Genomic DNA, 21,628 nt, shown 5'->3' on the forward strand with positions numbered 1-21,628 from the left:
ACAGCAGTCACCATGTAAACTTCCCAAACTTTTTTCCAGTTGATTAATTCATAACACCTAGAAGAAAAGCTTCAGGTTTCATTAATGTTTGTATTTTAAGTATGTTCTGTATTGTTAATACGATATTTATCCAATATGATTCAGCATACTTACAAGTCGATCACATATATTAGAATATACCTACATTTTGGTTGCATTTCCAACACTTGTTGGAAATCCTTCTATACATTTTCGCCAGCCTATCTGAAGACAAATATCAACAGTGCATCATCTTATAAATGTTTTCCTCCAGACTGTAATTCAAAATGAATTTTAACTATTGGTTCATACATTCTCCTATTGGTGTAGCATTGTATTGTAACCAATTTTTCCCCACCCATTTTACCATACAATCTTTAACAAGTTCATCTCCCAGATTCACCTTAAGTAACAGTTTATAAACTTTGGCAATCAGTTGGTCATCTCCACAACATAAAAACATATCATGTTCAGATTTAACTCCTGCAAATACCAAACTTTTTTTTAGCAAGTTTAAATCTTTAAAAATTGTATAATAATTAAACCAATCACAAACAGATCCTTCACTTCACCATTCATTAATTGCTCTCTTGTTTATCTGAAATCTATCTTGTCAAATATAGGTAAATCCCGATATGTCATTCATTTAGAATCTAATAGCATCACTTTCCTGTGTGGTTTTTTTATGGGGTGATAATCAAAGTGGCACTTTGTTAGCCATTCTTCTTTTATACTGTATTTCCATCATATATTATTTGTCTAATAGCATGATTCCTAAAACCAGGGTTAACTTTATGGTACCACAAATAAGCATCCCACCCAAATCTAAATCAGAACCTTCAAGGTCTAACAAAGTTTGGGTTCTTCAAAATTAACCAGCCTTTTAACCATACCAAACAATAGGCATCATAATATAATATGAAATCCAGAAAACCCAGACCTATTCATTCTTTAGCATCCTATAAAAGCTTATTTTTAATTCTTGTTTTTTTATTTTGCCAAAGAAATTTGGATATATCTTTCCATCACTGTTTAAAAGAAGAATCTTTAATCAATATTGGTACAGTCTGTAAAGAAATAACTTTTTGGGTAGTACATTCATCTTAATTAACGGAATTACACTGATTAATGATGCAAAATCTAGTTTTTCCATCTGTGTAAGTCCAACTTTAACTCCTCCCATATTTTAACATGGTTATTTTTATATAACTTAAAAAATTATTAGTGGGTGTCACCCCTAAATATTTTACCTTTTCACAACTTTAAGTTCATTTTTAAGTTCCAATTTCCTCTTCTTTTCCACGTTCATAGGCTTAATTGTCGTGTTCTTTTCCACGTTCATAGGCTTAATTGTCGTGTTTAATTTATTTATTTTTAAACCCATCATTTCCTTCAAATATTTTAATCATCTTCATAATATACTCAGTATTCTCTAGTGTGTCTTGCAAAATCAAAACTAAGTCATCAGCAAAAGCATGACGTCCATATTTATGTGCTTCAATTTGTAATCCTTTTACTCTGTTATTTTGTCTAACAGTTGCAAATAATAAAGGGGATACAGGACTCCCCTATCTTGTTTCTTTCTGGATTTCACATAGTTTTATCAAATCTCCATTCACCATAATCTGTGCTTTCTGGTATATATAAATGGACTTCAATCCCTGTAGAAAGCCCAGTCCAAAATCCATATTTTTGACTGCTTTAAACATAAAGTCCCAACTCAAATTATCAAAAGCTTTTCCGGCATCTAGGATTAGTGAAACTATACATCACTACATTGTTGTAAGTGTTCGATTATGTCCAAGATTACTCTCACATTGTCTTTTAATTGTCTTTTGAGTAGAAAACCACACTGGTCTTCATGTATATAATCTCATAAAACTTTTTTAAGTCTTTCAAATAAAATGGATGTAAACAATTTATAATCATTATTAAGAAGAAGAAAAATTGGTCTGTAATTTTTCATAGAAATCCAGTCCCTCCTTAGGCATCAAAGACATGTATGCATCTTTCCATGAATCAGGCGTAGTTTCTTTGTAAAATAGAGTTCATTAAATCTTTCATCAGGAGAAGTAATTGCTCTTCAAAAGTTTGATAGAACCCACTCAATAAACTATCAGGTCCTGGTGCTTTATCTATCTTAACCCTATTAATTGCTTTTGTTGTGTCAAAGGTTGTTATTGAACTGTCCAAAATTTGCTTGTATTTTTTTTTAAATGGCCATTTAGATTTTTTTCTTCATTGTGTTGTAGAATCAAGACATTACCTTTATAAGTAAGGTATCATCAATAATTTGACAAAGGATGATAAATGTATACGGAGAAATGTTTTTAGGGATATAAAAGCCAAGATGCAGCTTGAGACTTGATTTGATTCAAATTGGAAATTTGATATTGAAAAGCAATATGATTTGTTTTGAGGAAAATAGAATAAGCAGTTAACAGGGAAGCATCTACATTTCTGTACCTTGATATTTTTACAAGATGGTATGAAAATAGCCAGTATATCCTAATCCTGCACAACATAAGCTGGGTAGCTTCAGGAGTCTCTCTATAATATTATTTCATATATTATTATTAATATAATATAATATAATATAATATAATATAATATAATATAATATAATATAATATAATATAATATAATATAATATAATATAATATAATATAATATAATATAATATAATATAATATAATATAATATAATATAATATAATATAATATTATAATAATAATATAATATAATATAATATAATATAATATAATATAATATAATATAATATAATATAATATAATATAATATAATATAATATAATAATATAAATGTAATGTAATATAATATAATGTTATATTATATTATATTATATTATATTATATAATGTTATGTTATGTTATGTTATAATTATTAAATATTCACCTAAATGATGAAAATTTCAACCAGTCTCTATGGATCTACAATTATGAAATTCTGCTGAATTAATACAGAAAGAATATGATTCCACCTTTAAAAAACCTTTTAAAAAGTTATCTCTTATTTTTAAAAAAATCAAAATGTCAACCTTCATATGACACTGGATTTTTGAGCTGGGAGACTTGATGACAAAGCTGATGAGCAACATTAGCCGTTTTGGAAGAATGACAGAGTACATGATATTTGTGACAAATTTTTAACTCTCTGAAGTCATCTACTCTGTTTGTAATTCAATATGATATAAATAATTTGCACTATACAGCATTGGTCCATCAGCAAGCACATTATCTCAGAATTACTCATACACTCTTGAAGTTTCTTACTGAAGTCTACACCAGAACACATCCTACAGGTAATCTGTTAATTTGGAAGATTGCCTTACATATAAAAATTAGTAAGACACAATTGCCGTACATTTATGCACTTGAAATCCATAGCTCAAATCCAGGAATTATGTTGATAGATATATTGTATTGAAATACAGTAATCCTGCTTTGGTAATATTGGGGACTATCTTTAGAATTTGTGGTCTAATCAGATGCCAGATCCCCTAAAGTAGAAGATAAGCAAAATCTCCCCCCCCCCAAAAAAGATGCCTTCTTGGAGCCCATGAATAGTTCTACAGATTTAATAAGGATACCATTGTTCAATAGCAAAGAGAAGCCCAGTCTGTAACAGTGATAGCTGTGCTCATTTGCTATTGAGATACAATAGTCACAGAAAATCTTATTTTTCTGAGAGGCAATAAAAAATAGATGCTATTAATTATCGCAAAGGTCACACATGATACGTATTTCATCTGCTTTGACTCAATAAGAGAGCACATATTTTCAGAACTGGTCTGTTCATTCTTGCTGTTATTTTTTAAGTAAAACATTCCAATTTTCACAACAAACTATACAACCTTAAAAGCTATTTGTGATACTTTTTACTAAATGTTCTTAACTATATTTAGCAAAGAATAAACTCCATTGATTTCTTTTAGACTTGCAAGTAACCATGACGAAGTTTTTTTTAACATTCCATTTATTTGTTTAATACTCTTATATTTAGCCTTTTGATTTATAATATGCATAATTGAAGCAACACTGGCTAGCAACCCGAATTTTAAAATGAATTAGTTCTGAGAATTCTCTAGGTTTAGGTTTATTAGATTTTTATGCTGCCCTTGTCCCAAGGACTCAGGGCGGTGTACAACATTAAAAGAAACACATAATACAAAAGTTAAAAAAAAATTAAATAGAATATCCCAAACCCAATTAAAATTGACAATGACATTTTTTTTAAAAAAAATAAAAATAAAATTAAAATTAACAGTGATCAATAATTTATTTTGTTTTGTTCAGGCCAGGCTGGCTTGCTGGAAAAGCCAACTTTTTAGGGCATGTCGGAAGGACCGGAGGTCAGGGATTATACGAAGCTCTGGGGGCAGCTCATTCCAGAGGGAAGGCACTCCCACAGAGAAGGCTCTCCCCCTGGGGGTCACTAGCTGACACTGTCTAGCCGACAGTACCCTGAGTTGGCCAACTCTGTGGTATCGCACTGGACGATGGAAGGCTACTGGTGGCAGTAGGTGGTCTCGCAGGTACCCTGGGCCTAAGCCATGGAGCGCTTTAAAGGTCATAATTAGTACCTTGAATCGCACCCGGAAGACAACTGGCAACTAGTGCAGGCTGCCTATAAGGGGTGTAACATGGGAGCACCTAGGTGCCCCCATGATAACCTGCACAGCTGCATTCTGGAGCAGTTGAAGCTTCTGGGTGCTCTTCAAGGGCAGCCCCATGTAGAGAGCATTACAGTAGTCCAGGCAAGAAAGGACGAGGGCATGAGTGACTGTGCACAGAGCATCCCGATCCAAGAAGGGGCGCAACTGACGTACCAGGTAAACCCGGTAAAAGCCCCCCCTAGTCACAGCCGTCAGGTGTTCTTCTAAACTAAGCCGCGTATCCAGGAGGACGCCCAAATTGCGGGCCCTCTCTAAGGGGGCTAAAATTTCTCCCCCTATCTTCAAAGATGGAACAAGATGAACAAATTGGGATGACGGAAACCACAGAAACCACAGAGTGTCTTGGAGGGATTGAGCTTGAGCCTGTTCCTCCCCATCCAGATCCGCACAGCCTCCAGGCATCGGGACATCACGTTGAGGGCATCGTTTGGGTGGTTTGGGGTAGAGATGAAAAGTTGGGTATCATCAGCATATTGATGATACCGTACCCCAAAACCACGGATGATCTCACCCAGTGGTTTCATATATATGTTGAACAAGAGGGGTGAGAGAACCGACCCCTGGGGCACCCCACAAGTGGCGCACCTCGGGGTCGATCCCTGCCCTCCAGTCAACACAAACTGCAACCAATCTGAGAGGTAGGAGGAGAACCACTGTAAAACAGTGCCCCCCACTCCCAACCCCTCGAGTCGTTGCAGTAGGATACCATGGTCGATGGTATCGAAAGCCGCTGAGAGATCTAATAGGACCAGGACAGAGGAGCAGCCCCTGTCCTGGGCCCGCCACAGATCATCGACCAACGCGACCAATGCCGTCTCCATGCTGTATCCGGGCCTGAAACCCGACTGAAATGGATCCAGGTAGACAGCTTCATCCAGGGACTGGGGAAGCTGATGTGCTACCGCATTCTCAACAACCTTCACTACAAAGCGAAGGCTGGAGACCGGACAAAAGTTGGCTAAAGAAGCTGGGTCCAGGGAAGGCTTCTTAAGGAGGGGCCTCACCACCGCCTCCTTCAAGGCAGTGGGAAAGAATCCCTCTCTCAACGAAGCGTTGGTAATCGCCTGGAGTCAGCCTCGTGTCACCTCCCGGGAAGCTGAGACTAACCAAGAGGGACACGGATCCAGCACACAAGTGGCAGCACTGAGTCTCTCCATAATCCTGTCCATGCCCTCGGGGGTCACAGGATCAAAGTCATCCCAGATGGTCTAAAAGTAATATGTTTTGTTTTTATTTCTAAAAGCTAAAAACTATAAAACAAAAGAACCATCCCAACAAATTTCAAAGTTTTAGTGCCATATCTCAGTGACCTTGATGCAATTGTGTCTTGTGTGCCATATTAAGAAAAGTCAGCAATTACAAAATAGATCTTCCGAAGTCATGTTAATACCTAGCTAAATATTCTTGTAGAATAAATTAAGCTTTAGGACTCAATAGACTGAGGCTGTTGAGAGGTTTAAACATCCAAACTGGTATTTGAAACATACCCTTTGTTGGAAAACAGTGAATTAATTAGACAACTATAGATTACACCCTGAACAACTCAATCCTACCATGTGGGATCTGTACAATGTGCTCTGTGAGCTTGGTTGTTTTCTTGCTGATGTTTGATTACCAAATTAGGTAACTTAATCAGTGTTTGGTTGTTTGCTTAAATTTTATATTCTAGTGGCTTTCTCTGTCAGGGTTGGTGAAAGTAGTCTTGGTGGTGGTTTTTTGATTGGGCTGTTGTTTACTATTAGCTTGTTTTGAGGTTCCTTCTTAGGGTATAGTTTGATTGTTTGTAGTCTTTTGTTTGTTGGTCTAATATTAATCTTGGTATGAGTCTCTGCTCATAGGGATGTTGATTGCTGGTGAGCAAGTATTTTGGTCTTTCAGTTTCCTTTTTGATCATCTGTATTAAATGGTGCATAGTAGATGTTTATGTCTGTGTACTTGTTGATGGCTAATTTGTTTAAGTGCCAGGCTTCCAAAACCCATATATTGGTTGCATTCTCTGAAGTACATCTCAGACATCAAGGTATAACCTTCATTTCTGGTGGAGCTATATTAATAGTCAAGCAACAATACAGAAATGTTGGTAATATTTGCTCCAAACCTCAGCTTTAAAACTATCAAGGATTTTTGCAGGGAGATAACATCTCATCTCATCTCTTATCTTTTCCAGTTACCTGTCTCTGGCAATCTAGTGGACCTCTATGGGAATCAAGGTTTGCCTCCTCCAGGACTTAACATCAGCAATTCCTGCCCTGCTAACCTTCCTAATATAAAAAGGGAACTCACAGGTAAATATGAACTCTGTCTTTAAAAGTATAATAAACAAGCCACGTAAGAAATATATGCAATTCAATGCTAGAAATATAAACAACCTGTTGTATTAAACACTTTCTACTATATTTATTGAAAGAAAGATGAGTGGGGGCAGGCAAAATTTTTTTTCAGAGACTAGCTTCACCACAATCAATTTAGAAATGCCAGTGTCATTGTAGGGTCTGCTTGGGCAGGAGGGGGTGTTGGACTAGATGACCCACAAGGTCCCTTCCAATTCTGTTAATCTGTATCATTTGAATGCAATATAGGGCCAGGATGCTAAAAATTGAATTAATAATTATTTATAAAAATTAATTGCCTATGAAGTTTTCCATTTATAAAATTATTCGACTTTCCAATATAGACAAAGACGGAGATTTCCCTGTATTCTTCCATCAGAAACTCAAAGAAATAGGAGTAAGGAAGACTGAGGAAAGACAGGGGACATCTGCCCTGGGAAGTAAATGGAAAAAAAGCGGGGAGAAATGAGGAGAACACAAACTAGATGGGGAAGGAAATAAAACAAAAACAGAAAAGGGTTAAAATTCACCAGGCAAGCACCCTTTCTCAAACAGGGTCTAATCTTCAGTCTTTAAATAGATACTTTCCAGCTCCCAAAATGAGTCTCCTAGATTTCTTTTGTTTTTGGCAGCTGTTTCTATTCTTATTTAAGACAAGATTCCCAGAGTCCACAAATAATTCAGAACAATTTTACTCAAGAACCTCCAGTTCAGAAGGATTCTTAGGTCTGACACCTTTAAAGGAGCTACAGTTAATCTTGGGGTCTCCACTCTGACCAATAATGTGCTTTGAGGCCTTCCATAGAATATGCCCTCTACCTGCCACCAACTAAGATTGAAGCTGGGATCTTTGCCAGGTTCTTATAGTATTCTTGCTGAACTTCCTAAACAACGCTAGCAAACTCTCTGCTCTCTCAGAAGAGCAAGGGCAGTGCCTCCTGTTGATGCCGCCAACAGAACAGGTCCTCTCTTGCAAGCCTCCATAGTTCCTCTGCACTTGGCAGGGGAAAAAAGCAAGCCAGGTGGGAGAAAAGGCAAGGGAGCTCAGGATGACCTGAGGTTACCAAGTGAGAATTGCAGTCAACTGCTATTCCAACTTGAGCCTAAAAATGAAAAGAAGTAAAAGGAAGGAAGGTTAATTTCTCTGTGGTAGCTGAGGTACAAGGATTATACAGTGTAGACAGAAATAAGCTTGGTAGACAAACAGCCTAACTTGGTATAAAACAGGGGTGTTAAACTGGATTTCTCTGAGGACCAGATCAGCATTGTACTTCTCTGCACGGGGTGGGCAGTGAGGAGATGGGACAGATGTGTCCTGCAGCACCCTCCAGCCAAAACGGGGTGTGTGAGGTCGCCTGAGGCCTTCCGCACACCATTTTTGGCCAAGATGGCTTCCTGCCAATCAAAAAAGCCCCATTTTGGGTGTCAGAGATACTGTGGGCTGGTCCTTTGCTACTTCCAGGCCAGCCCCATGGGCCAGATTTGGCCCACGGACCTTGAATTTGATACCTCTGATGTAAAACAACTTTATATGAAACAGAATGAGTGATGGGCAAAATAGAAAGTACAGAGCGACAAGAAAAATGAGGCTTTGCTTGATGACCAAGTGTCTTTTTCACTATTCATTTGCTTAAGGGTCATTTGTCATATATACACTATAGTTCACATAGCGTAGCCAGAAAATAAACAATGCTGTGTTCAAATGTAAAATGTCAAGTTCTCTGAGAAAGTTCCTTGTACCAGTCACGTTGTATGGTCCTACAACAGCATCCTTGAATCGATGGGCAAGTCATGAGTGCAGAAAATATTTTTGTTAATGTATAGTGTTTGCCTTTCTTTTCTTAAGGAAGGGACAGGAGAGGGGTAAAAAACCAGCAAGGATAAGGCATCGTTGTGTCTGATGCAGCTTCATTAAGGAAGATGCAGCATTTGTTCATTATTATGCTTTTATAATAAAGAGGCCTTTATTATCCATATTTGGAAATAATCTAGGAATAGCCAATAACAGACGTTTCACTGCATGGTTGATCTTCATCCAATGGTTAATAAAACATATGGGTAGCTTTTTTATTAGTAGTTAGGGGGTGGGGAGTATTAGCTTGATTACAGTATGCTGCTTCCTTGGAGCAAACCTAATATTTTAATGGATAAAACCCAACGTTGCACAAAATGACTTTTATACTTGTGCAACAGGACTTGGCCGTCTCGTTCCCCAACCTTCTGGAGAAGATTTTGAGGGTGCAGGGTACACAGGGGTACACGAAAAAGGAGGAATCTCTTCCTTCCCTGTTCTACTGATGGAAAATATTCTGGCAGATGGAGGCTTAACTGAATGCAGCCCGTTATCCTCAGGTTAGCTGCTGCCTCAACTGAAAATGTTACTTTAATATGTTACTATGCATGAAGGATATATTAAAATATATGAAGAATGGTTGCAGGAATTGGGTATGGCTAGTTTAGAGAAAAGAAGGACTAGGGGTGACATGGTAGCAATATTCCAGTATCTGAGGGGCTGCCATAAAGATAAGGGAGTCAACGTATTTTCCAAAGCACCGGAAACAATGAATGGAAACTAATCAAGGAGAGAAGCAACTTGGAATTATGGAGAAACTTCCTAACAGTGACAATTAACCAGTGGAACAGCTTGCCTTCAGAAGTTATAGGTGCTCCATCACTAGAGGTCTTTAAGAAGAGACTGGACAGCCACCTACCTGAAATGGTATAGGATCTCCTGCTTGAGGAGGGGGTTGGACTAGAAGACCTCCAAGGTCCCTTCCAGCTCTATTTTGATTCATCATTTCTAACCTTTAAGATGGCATCATTAAAGCTACACTAGATTCCAATGATTAGTACTCTTCAGCATGCCAGATCCACATAAGAAAGAGACCCCAATCAATTTACATATTCTTTCTCGCTACTCTAAAGATTCTAGCAATGGCAGGTCTGATTTTCTGTGACAAATATCTATCTAACAAACTCCACCTCTGTATTTATTTCTGCATCTGTGGCTTCCTGAAATAGGAAAGATAACATTTGGAATCATCATAAAATAGGAGATTTCACAAATCACATTTGTTGATGAAAACCAATTACCAACAACATTATACTAGCATAAAACAGTATGACTCTTTCTGAGTAGTTGTTGAACCAGCAGACCCAAAGGGAAAAGCAGTCTTTGAATGTTATTTCTCATATGCTACTTTTCTACAAGCTGCGATTTGTTTAGTTTATTTTTCACCTCATGGACCGAGGGTTTGAATCCCGCTTTTGCATTCAGAAATTCTATTTTCTTGCTAAAGATATCCCTAAATGTTAAAATTGGTCCTTTAATGACAGCTAGCCGTACTATAAAAAAAGAACAAAGACAATATCATGCCAAACATTCATTATTTTCAGCTATAGGCTTTTGTAGTTTTAAACTTGAACCTATATCCCTAATAAGTCAGATTGAACAGCCATGATATTAGGCCATGTAAATATACCAGAAGTTTTTGCTATGGTGCCGTATAGGTGGTGTATACTGTAGGTATATCAGTCAGAATATATATATGAAGTAGAATGCAGCAGAGAAATATCAAAGTTTACCTTGCGAGTGTTGCCTTTTAATGTTATACTAATTCTGACTACTTCATTAACATGCATATCGTGTGTATTTCCCACAGAATCAGAGGCAAGAGCTTTGGCCAAAGAAAGACAAAAGAAAGACAATCACAATTTAAGTAAGTTGCTTGTTTTGTGTTTTTTTCAATGGTCAATAAACAATAGACAAGAATCAATAGCCCACAGTCTTTGTGATTTTCAGAACTTATATAACCCATTCTCATAATAATGGGAGGAAAATATAATTACTTAAATATTTTTAAATGTCGAATTGAGCTTTCTGTACAGGGAATTAGATATTTATTTTGTTACTTGGTTTTAAAAACATTACTTTGATACCATGAGCCTATTTTATAAGGAATTTAATAATTTTCTTCAGTGTTTGTTTAGCTTCTGTAATATAAAAACACTATATTCTTATAGAGTTACTGTATATTTGATTCCTTTACATTTCCAAATAATTTTTGGCTGAAATAAAAAAGCCAAAGTGACACTGAAAACATCAAATAAGATAATAAAATCTCTGATTGATTGTTTTTCATCCTTAACACACATAGTAAAGGGCTAGTAGGAAGTCATTTTAATCTAGCATAATTAATTCAATCATATGTTTATCATTCCACTGTACCAAAGCCTACCTGTGTTCCCAAAATTAAGAATTGATTATGAATGATATAAATATAAAAAAGTGTATATGTTAGCTGGGAGTAGAGCTTCGTTAAATCTATATAGCTAGATGCAAATAGTAAAATATATTCATTGTAAAGCCATCTGCATATTATACAAAATTTGAATTTTTAAGCAGACTTCTTTAATATTGTTGGCTTCTCCATGCTTAATGTCACAGAAATCTAGCTACATAGATTTAAATTATTTTAAAGGTCATAGAATTTTTTTTTTAATTTCAGGCTCTCTTGATGTATTTTTTCTCTAAAGGCATTTGCTGTATATTTATGCCAAAATCTTTTCCGATGTGACAATTTCTAAATGGAAAAAATAATAATTTAATAATTTAATTATTAAATAATAAAGTGGTTTTAATTTGATTTTTGGAGTCTGTGGATATGTAGAAATTTTATTCTGCCCAATTTTGTGCTGCGTTGATAAATCTATTGTAGTTTTCTTTAATTGAATTTAGGGATCAGGTAATAATAAAGGTGGTTTGTTATTTTTTCAAATGTTCTCTTCTCTCACTGATTCCTAATTTTATACTGCTTTCTTAAAAGTTGAAAGAAGACGACGATTCAATATTAATGATCGCATAAAAGAACTTGGTACTCTGATACCGAAGTCAAATGACCCGTAAGTATATAATAAATTACTCCAGGAAGGTACATTGCTTTTAAGAAATGATTGGATAATTGTTCTATTTAGCAGAAATACGTCATTTTGACTACACATGTGACAATGGAGGAGGAGGAGGAGGAGGAGGAGGAGGGGGGGGGGTCGCTTCACTTCTGGGAAAAGTATAACTTTGAAGCACCTCCATGAAATATTCATTAGACCCTGCCTATATTAAAACTGCCTGTTTCTCATTATGATATTGTAAATATTCAATAATGTTCAACACAGTCCTCACAGTGTCCCTTAACTGTCTTTTTGGCAGAAAGCCAGATTGATCTTCATGAATATGTACCCGTAAAACCTCCTTTAATCTGTCTGTCAAAACTGCAGCAAAAAGTTTATAATCATTGTTTAATAGTATCAAGGCAGAGTAATGCATTCCATGTGTAACCAAAAATGTGTTTTACCAGTTGTTAGCGAAAGAGCCATCCACTCCCTCCTGTACTAAATTTAATATTTATTTTGTTGTAATTATTTTGTCTTGCTTACTTAATCACATTTTTGGAGAACATGATTTTTGCATAGCAATTGTGTGGGTTGTGTGCCTCCTTACCACCACAGTTCTTTAAACTAAAGAACCCTCAAGATCTATTCAATTGTTGATCAGCCATGTGGTTTTCTTGGCACCAGTATGGGAATCAGTTGCCATTGCCATCATTTGGGATGTGTTTGTGAGAAGTGGTTCTCAGATGGTTAAGAAGCCGTCTATCCATTACCAAAACAATCAACAGGTGTAATCTCCTTCCCTTTAAATTGAAAAAATACAATAAAAAGAATAAGAAACCTCCTGTCCTAATTCACCTGAATACAGTTCCTACTTTCAAAGTAGATACTTGCTGGAATTATTGTGTTCTTCCTTGAAACTCTTGATGAATAAATTTAAGTCATCTGAACTGTGAGATTTGCTTGGGGTATGAGCCACTTCTAGTTGATGCTGTTGCCATGAGCCTGGTAGTTTTTTGACCTCCTAATCTAACTGACCCAAAGGTGTTTCTTCAAAAGGCACCTGGACTTTTTTTTTTCTTTGAAAACTTCTCACTTGTCAACCAAGATTTTTTTTTCAGTTCTTCAAAAGGTTTTCAAGGAAAAAAACCCCAAGAAAGTTGTCTTTTGGAAAAGCATTTTTGGGACAACCATGACCTGGATGATTGAGAATCTCCATAGACAGTCTAACTAACCCTGTTTAGCTTTTGAGGACAGCCAAGGTTAGCTAAGTGCTTCTACCTGCTGTTATTAGTGTTTCTTTATAGACATAATGATCTGGATTATTCTTACAGAGACATGCGTTGGAACAAGGGAACTATTTTAAAAGCTTCTGTGGACTACATCCGTAAATTGCAGAGAGAACAGCAACGGACGAAAGAGCTAGAGAATAGGCAAAAGAAACTGGAACATGCTAATAGACATCTTTTGCTCAGAATACAGGTTTGCTAATTAATATATAAAGGTTACAAGCTGTGTGATTGTTTATTAATTTGATGTATATTAACCTTTTCTATCAAGGCCTCTTTTGAGACCAGGACAGAATAAATAAAGGTTAAAAACCTAAATGAAAATTAATGCTATAATTGCTACTATTTAAGGTTATTGGGGCTTGTTTGCAGAATGGTTCTAGAATATTAATCAATCTGGAAGCAATGATCATAAGTACATGAAAACAGTTTTTGGATAATTCTATTTGTAACTCTGCAAGCATTCATAAAGGTTAGATTATAAAATTTTGTGCACACAGACATAGGTAGGGTTGAACATTCTGCCATCGCTTTTGTCGGCACATACAGTAAATGAAACGTAAGAGTTTTCATTTTATCATAGATTCCACTTTTACCTGATCCATGAAACTATAATTCTCAGGTGCACCTGTGCCTGCCATACCCTTCACCCTGCAAAATTCAAGGTCCTTAATTGATCCTCGGCCACAGAACTGATGATGCATATGAAAGCAGGGCCATGCCAGAAGCATGATTCCATTCCCTCATGGTTACAGATACGGGTCATCTTTGACTTATGACCAAAATGTTTGTTGCTAAGCAAGACAATTGTTAAGTGTCTGGCACCCGATTTTAATTCTTTTGCCATGTTTGATAAGCAAATCAGCGCAGCGATTAAATCAATCATTAGTCATTAAGTGAAACTGGGATTTCCCCATTTGACTTTGCTTGTCGGAAACTGGCTGGGAAGGTCGCAAATGGAAATCATGGGACCCTGGGACATTACTGCCATCATAAGTACATGCCAGCCTCCATACTTTGATCAAATGAACTTGAGGATGCGCATAAGTTGTGTGAATCGGTCATAAGCCACTTTTTAAAGTGGTACTGCCACTTTGTGCTTAAGGAATGGTTGTAAGTTGGGGACTACCGATATATTCTTTATGTTCTAGGCCATGGGTGTCAAACTTGATCACATCACGTGACATATCGCGACATATCATGACATTTTTTGGGCTTTGTGGAGCCGGGATGGGTGTGGCCTGCACGTTACGCATCTGGCCTGCGGGCTGCCAGTATGACACTCCTGTTCTAGGCTTATTAGTCATACCTGTGGCAACAGATACTTTAAATGTTACTTGATAAGGAACTTGAGGCAAAATCCTAGTATGCTTGGATGTTTTAGTGACACTTTACCTACAAATTAGATGAGGTGTTACTTTTCAGTGCCCTAAAAGGAATAGAAATCCCACCTACTTTTCCCGTCAATCAAATCCTAAGGCTTGAATTTGATATAAAATTCTAGATTTCTTTAAGAATGTTGTTGGGAAAGGTAGCAGCAAAATAGTTTATTTCAAAGTTACAAAATGGATGTAATTTATTTGTTAGGGAAAAGGAAGAAAGCATTTTATAATAAAAGAGGGTTATTTGCTTAAGTATAATAACTAGGAATAAATTTGGTTATCAAGAACTTTTTTCTTTGCCACACGAGGGCAAATATGTTTTGCTATTAGCATTTTAGTTATTCCAGTTTAATTGATCCCCTTTCTCTTTTCTATCCATTCTTAGAAAATCTGAATAATCACCCCGCTTTTTAACAAAAAGCCATGATCATGGGAACAATTAGTTTAGAAGACTAGTTTCATGTAACAATAAGATACCTTTACTATTTGGCCTTTCCTTTTAGGCCGCTGAAAACATAGATCATGGGTTACAGCAGGCATGCCCAACCCATGGCCCATAGTCGCATGCAGCTCTGGACAGCTAATAATGTGGCCTCACAAAATTGTAAACTTTTCACTAGCTTATATATATATATGTGGCCCAAGACACTTCCTCTTCACTCTCTGTGGTCCAGGCAAACCCAAAGGTTGGACACCCATGCTTTAGAGCCATGATGGCGAACCTATGGCACGCATGCCACAGGTGGCACGTGGAGGCCCCTCTACGGGCACACAAGCTGTTGTCCAGCACGCGCGCTTCCCACCACCCAGCTGATTTTCAGGTTTGTCCTGCAGGCAGGAGATGCGCACGCATACAATTCTCCTCACTTTCTGCAGCCCATGTCTTCCCAGATCTCTGGAGATTCCCCCCCCTCCCAGCATAGTTTTGAGTTGCAAGGCTTTCCCCCCTCTCCAGTGCTGTTTTGGGATGGGAGGCTTTCCCTCCCCCCAGCGCTGTTTTGGGATAGAAAGCCAAAAGGGGGGATTGCACGGGCATGCGCAGGGTGAGCATAGGGGTCATGCACGCATGCAGTGGGGTGAGGGAAGCATGGGGGGGTCACATACAGATGTGCAGAGAGTGGGGCACATGAGAGGGGCATTGCATTGTGGGTGTGGGCACACATGTGCATGCGACAGCGTGCACGTGCTTTTGGCACCTGGGGAGAAAAAGGTTAGCCATCACTGCTTTCAAGTAACAGCTACCATGGACACTTTTCTTTTATCCTAGAGATCCCCAAACCTGGTCCATTGGGAACCGGGCTGTGCAAGCATCAAGCAAGCACACGAAGCTCCATTGATGCATGTGCAGGATTAGATTTCACACACAAAACCATCTTCTCTCCCCCCCCCCCCACCAACCACCACCACTGTTGCCGGTCCGCAAGCCAGAAAGATTGTGGATCGTCTCTATATCCCACTTGCTAGGAACAGTATTAAGAGCAATTTTTTAATCACACAGAAACATTATAGAGAGCATAGTGAAGAGAGGAAATTGCATGAAAGATATACCAATCTTCTGCTTATTCTCAAACAGACACTAAAAGCTGCTTCCCTTCGTATATTGTAATTTCTTAATGTTGGCACTATGATGGAAAAGCAATAATTATCTTCTTTTCTTCCCTGTGTACTCTGCTGTATTTTCCATTTTGATCACTGGCCTTTTCCCATAGCCTGCATTTAGAAAGAAATCTGTATCGGATGACCAATATAATTAGTTATAAGAGGGTTTGGAATAGAAGGCTTGCCTGCTCTTAAGAATTTAAATGTTGAATTCTGAAGTTGCCATTTTTTTTAAACCTTTCCAATGCATTTCTTGTTTTTCATGCCTCTTCATAACAGGAGCTTGAGATGCAGGCTCGAGCTCACGGACTTTCCATCATGCCAGCCACGGGCCTTTGCTCTCCAGAAATGGTAAACCGGCTGATCAAACAAGAGCCTGTGCTTGACAACTGCAGCCAGGAAATCCTACAGCAACACCACCCTGCGCTTTCTTCCACGACTACTCTTGACCTTACCGATGGCACCATCACTTTCAACGGCGGCCTGGCAAATGTGACAGAATCGGCCACAAGCACTTACGCCGTCCCTCCCAAAATGGGGTCTAAACTGGAAGATATGTTGATGGATGACACCCTGTCTCCCGTCGGAGTTACTGATCCACTCCTATCGTCGGTCTCTCCCGGAGCGTCAAAAACAAGTAGCCGGAGTAGCAGTGTAAGCATGGAAGACACTGACCATGCTTGTTAGTGGATATCCTTAGATAGGCCTCTCACAAACTTCTTCGTTTTTCCTGATCAGTAGATTAAAGTAACTTTTCTTCTCCCCCTAATATTTGAATATATAAGTCTACGGATAGCTCAGCGTATATGTGACTTTTTTTAATGTTTGAAAAGACTTGTATATTGTTTTATAACTCCAGTGCTTCCAAAGTGTAGTACTGTATCTGTGAACTAGGATCATCAAGGAACTCCAAATGATTTCATCTCTACTCAGAAGCAATAGACCTCCACAGATCAGCAAAATGTACTAAAGAGGAAACTTCAGTATAACTAAGTAAAGTGACTTGGAAGTGAAATGAAGAAGAATGTATAGAAACCAAAAAGAAAATGAGCTTTGTATAAACTATTTTTCTGTTGACTTAATAGTGCCTCCTTTAAAAAAAAAGTATACAGCATCTATTAATTCCTATAATCTTTCCCACGGTGATAGATACTATACATGTATCAACAGGTTACCTGTACAGAAACTAACTGATTTTAAGTACAGTTCAAGCTAGATTTAATGCCAAGATTCAGTGATATTTAAGTTCCTATTATTATCCATTAAGCGAGCACTCTTCAAAATTACGTCTCAAAAAGCATTACCTTTAAATAATCATGAGGAAATTATTTTTTAAAAAAATATTATACAAGACTTCATAATACAAACTTAGTATTTTTCTCTCAACAGGGCATAAAAAATCATTTCATCTTTTTTTTAAAAAAAAATGTACAAATACTTGATTTAAATGAAATTTTCAATTTTTTATTCAACATTTCATTCTGAATACATTTTTTAAATAAGAAAATGCCTCTAGCCCAGTGTTTCTCAACCTTGGCAATTTGAAGATGTCCGGACTTCAATTCCCAGAATTCCCCAGCATTCGCTGGCTGGGGAATTCTGGGAGTTGAAGTCCGGACATCTTCAAGTTGCCAAGGTTGAGAAACACTGCAGTCTAGCCATTGCATCAAGTTTTTGTCAGTTAAATTTCACTGAAAGAAAGCTAGTTTAGTGTAGTGGTTAAAGCCCCAGACTAGAAACTGGGAGACCATGAGTTCTAATCCTGCCTTAGGCACAAGGCCAAATGGGTGACCTTGGGCCAATTATTCTCTCTTAGCCCTAGGAAACAGACAAGGGCAAATCACTTCCAAAATCTTGCCAAGAAAATTCCAGGCAGTTGCCAGGAATCAAAAACTGACTGGAAGGCACACACACACACAAGCTCCACTGAATGGATTGTTTTACTTTTTTTAATGCACATTTCAGTATAAGCTTTGATGCAGGTACCTGTCTTTTCACGAGTGGATTTGTGGCTATTTTGTATATTACAGTCTTCTTTGAAAGGAATGTTTTGACACAGACAGTTTAAATAGTAACACAGATTTAATCTAGTTAACAAAACAGTGTAAAACAAAAAGTTTGGGGAATGGGGGAAACCCCAACATGCTCTTTTTTTTTTGTGAGAGTAATATTGTTGAAAATAAGGTTGCTATGTTCTTTCATACCGTATTACACTTTTCAGCCATCGTGCTAGAAAAAAAATGACTGTATCTTCAGGTGACTGTGTTTTGAGCCCAACAATGTTAGATTTAACCGTGCAACAGTGTTGTTGTAAGAGCATGTTCTGTGCATTATCTACTCTGGTGTAGGCCTATGCAATAACAGTAGTGGCGCCTGTATCCTAACCCTAACCTTGCCTAATTATTTTATACAGAGGTTGTATAATCTAACCAGTTGAGCAAGAGATAAGCCTCCACCATAGCATGGAATCCTATCTCCTGGAGAATGAAGTGCCTTAAATTTAGCTGTAATCCTTATGAACTATGACTGAAGTGTGATGTATCAGAAATTATGGGGAGAAGGGAAGGAATCATACAGGGGTAGTTTTTGGGCTTAGATCACGAAACAAAGAGTTTCTGATCTTCCCACAGTCTTTGCGTTTCCTAAAGTTTTTTTTTTTACTCCCGTGTCTGGATCTGCTTTGCTTACATATTCAGGAAGTCTGGGCTACTGGTCAAAGATAAGCCTTCAGAATGCTAGTGAGAAACACTGATCAAGTTGTGATAAAATAAAGCTCCACAATCATGAGGTGCCATGCACTTTTTGCTTTATGAAACCTCCTTGAAACCACTCAGGCCGAATTGTGCTGCTCTCTAAGCTGAGTTGCACAGTGGAAATGGGGCCTGGTCCTGTTTTCAGCTTTGCTGATCTCTTAAGAGGCAGAGAAGATGACTTGAAGTAAAGACCTTTTCTTTCTTAACCTCAACGTATTTTTTTGAGCTCATCAATGACTCAGTTTGCGGCAAATTGGCTACCTGAACGCTGATAATATTTAAGAATATTTGTATCCGTAAGATAGGAGTAGAAATTTGAATGCTTTTATTGCTAAGAAACTTTAATCAGCTCAGTATTTTTTGCAAGTTAATTATATTGTTGCAAAACAATATAATCTGGGAATGAATATTCAGCCCATGCACAGCAGAAACCTCAAGTTCAGTAGACGATAAACAAACTATTGTCGCCATTGATCTACTTTCTCCAAACTGATGCCCATCACAGATGTTCCTAGACAGTATTTGGAGGCAGTAGGTTGCATGAAACTTGCCATGTACTATCTAACTGTAGTTAGCATTTTGTTGTGGCCTGAATTCTTGATATTTTTCTTTTTATAATTATTTTTTTAAGTATCTCTGACTTTGGGAGAGAATGCTGTTCAAAGCCTAACCAAGCAGGCCATAGCTTGATCCTAAGTGATGCCAATGTCTTGTATTATAAGGTATTCCCCCCCTCCTTTTTTTAAGTGAATAGAGAGTTGGATCTGGACATGCTTTGCAGGAGTCAGCATTCTTGATACAACATTTTTCTCTCCTTTTAACTTCAATGCAAACAGTGTAAATTATGCATATTGAACATACATATTTGCTTCTTTTTGCACAAACCATTTCATTTAATGTAATTGTCAGAATGTCCATCATGCCGATCCAATGAAGGTCTAAGGCTGTTTTCAGTGCACACGAGAGTGGGGATTAAGGTGGGGACCGGGACAAGAGGCATGGAGTTTGTAATCTACTCTCTGAATTCTGTGGGGTTTATTATTAATATTATTATCAGGCATTACTTTTATGGGCTTTCAAATCTGCCTTTGCATACATAAGGACTAGGAATATTCTTATTTCTTCTGGAGGGAGAAAACAGAACCTAAGATTTTTAATAACAGAAATTCTGCTCCGGTGTCAAGTTCTGTGGCTGCAACGTAACATACAGCATACGTAGCCTCCAGGGTGAAACGAGGCTGCTTTAAAACAAAAAAACAAAAACCCAACAACAACATTCTGCCGGATTCTGTTTTGTAGTATTTTGAATCAAGAAACAGACCCTTAGACCTAAATAAAATGTAACTGTGCCCTGTCACTGAATTTAGAGCATCTCACACCTTAGTGGAAATGCAATCTTGTCATCTTTGATTCCCTTAGTTGAAGTGTTTGCATTCCACGATTCCTGTTGTATGCTGTTTAGAATACAGAGCTCCCCTTTTCACAGTCTGCAACATGAGATACAGTATTTGCCTTTTTCTCACTAGCTATTCACTATTTTTCTTTGGGTTTTCCCTGTAATGGGCTTACGTTGGAATTTTCATATTGTCCCACTTATAATTCATGCAAATCAAATCTAAAAGACTGGTGCCAAACCTGCCGGTGTAACACATGGCCCCAAAGGATTTTTTTTTTGGGGGGGGGTGTTCCATCATCATCATCTAGAACCCAAATCCCCAATCTGATTAGGCTTTCAGTGTGTGTTGCATTTTTAAAAGAGAGATGTCAGGGCCATCAGGTACGTGGTAGAGAATTAAACTCTACTGAATCTCAAAGTACAAGGATTGCATGAACCCAGATGAGAAAAATAGAAGAGAATCCTGAAGTGGCTGTTCGGACATGGAGTTCAATTTCATTTTTGCCAAAATCACAAAGACTTGTTAGTGCCATGAGCAGCTTCCTTAGTATTTTGAAACAGTTATAAAAAGCAATACTAACTCTTTTGCCTATAAAGCCTTTGGGAGAAAAGAAACAAAAAACAAAGCACAAAATAATGCACTTATCACATGGTTGGACACAAAATGCACTGGCGGGAAAAAAGAAATTGATAGTAGAAAAGGCCTCTGTATCTTGAAAAAGTGATATATGGATTACTGCCTCTAGTTCTGGATGTATAGTACCATACTGTTAATCTTTTCATCTGCTGTTGGCCGCAGCAATAAGTTGTGTATGATCCATCGCACTGTAAATTATGGGTCAGGTTTATGTAAGCCAATTAAATAATTTGAACTGTTCCTAATAGATGAATTAAAGTGGTTTTTTTTTAATGTAATGATTTCATAATTCATGTAGAATGTGATAGAATGATCTGTTTTAAACCAGAGAATGACTTCTGATGTTAACTTGTGAATATGAATAACAAAGAATACCTTGGATTTGTAGAACTTTGCTTCATATGAACTATTCCTGCCTGCCTGCCTGCCTGTCATCTAGTAGGTTTGACGTGACGCTACAATGTATTGATTTTGCATAATTTGCTGATAGTGAGAATATCATTTTTCATTTTTTTCCAGCAGCATAGGTAAATACCTAATAAACTCTTTACAAATAACTTTAACATTATTGTTAAAAAGCAGACTGCTTTCATAAATGGTGGCCATCATCTGAAAGCAGAGATGATATAATCTCTGCACTA

At 37.4% G+C, this 21,628-nt stretch overlaps 1 protein-coding gene across 5 annotated transcripts in view; it reads left to right on the forward strand.

Moving 5' to 3' along the window:
• Window positions 1–21,227, forward strand: part of MITF (melanocyte inducing transcription factor) — a 171,571-nt gene extending 150,344 nt beyond the window's left edge. For 4 of the 5 annotated variants that reach the window (XM_087708869.1, XM_087708870.1, XM_087708872.1 and 1 more), the window contains exons 6-11: window positions 6,882–6,999; window positions 9,238–9,396; window positions 10,707–10,763; window positions 11,871–11,946; window positions 13,266–13,413; window positions 16,481–21,227. In XM_087708869.1, coding sequence (XP_087564995.1) covers window positions 6,882–6,999; window positions 9,238–9,396; window positions 10,707–10,763; window positions 11,871–11,946; window positions 13,266–13,413; window positions 16,481–16,888 — 966 coding nt within the window. In that variant the 3' untranslated portion in view covers window positions 16,889–21,227. The remainder of the gene's footprint in view (window positions 1–6,881; window positions 7,000–9,237; window positions 9,397–10,706; window positions 10,764–11,870; window positions 11,947–13,265; window positions 13,414–16,480) is intronic. The other variant, XM_087708873.1, reaches the window with a different exon arrangement.
• The last annotated feature ends 401 nt before the right edge of the window (window positions 21,228–21,628 follow it).

The sequence above is a fragment of the Thamnophis sirtalis genome, unplaced genomic scaffold, assembly GCF_051295495.1.
Source record: "Thamnophis sirtalis isolate CommonGarterSnake01/CBP01778 unplaced genomic scaffold, rThaSir2_p1.2 scaffold_3, whole genome shotgun sequence".
NCBI lineage: Eukaryota > Metazoa > Chordata > Lepidosauria > Squamata > Natricidae > Thamnophis > Thamnophis sirtalis.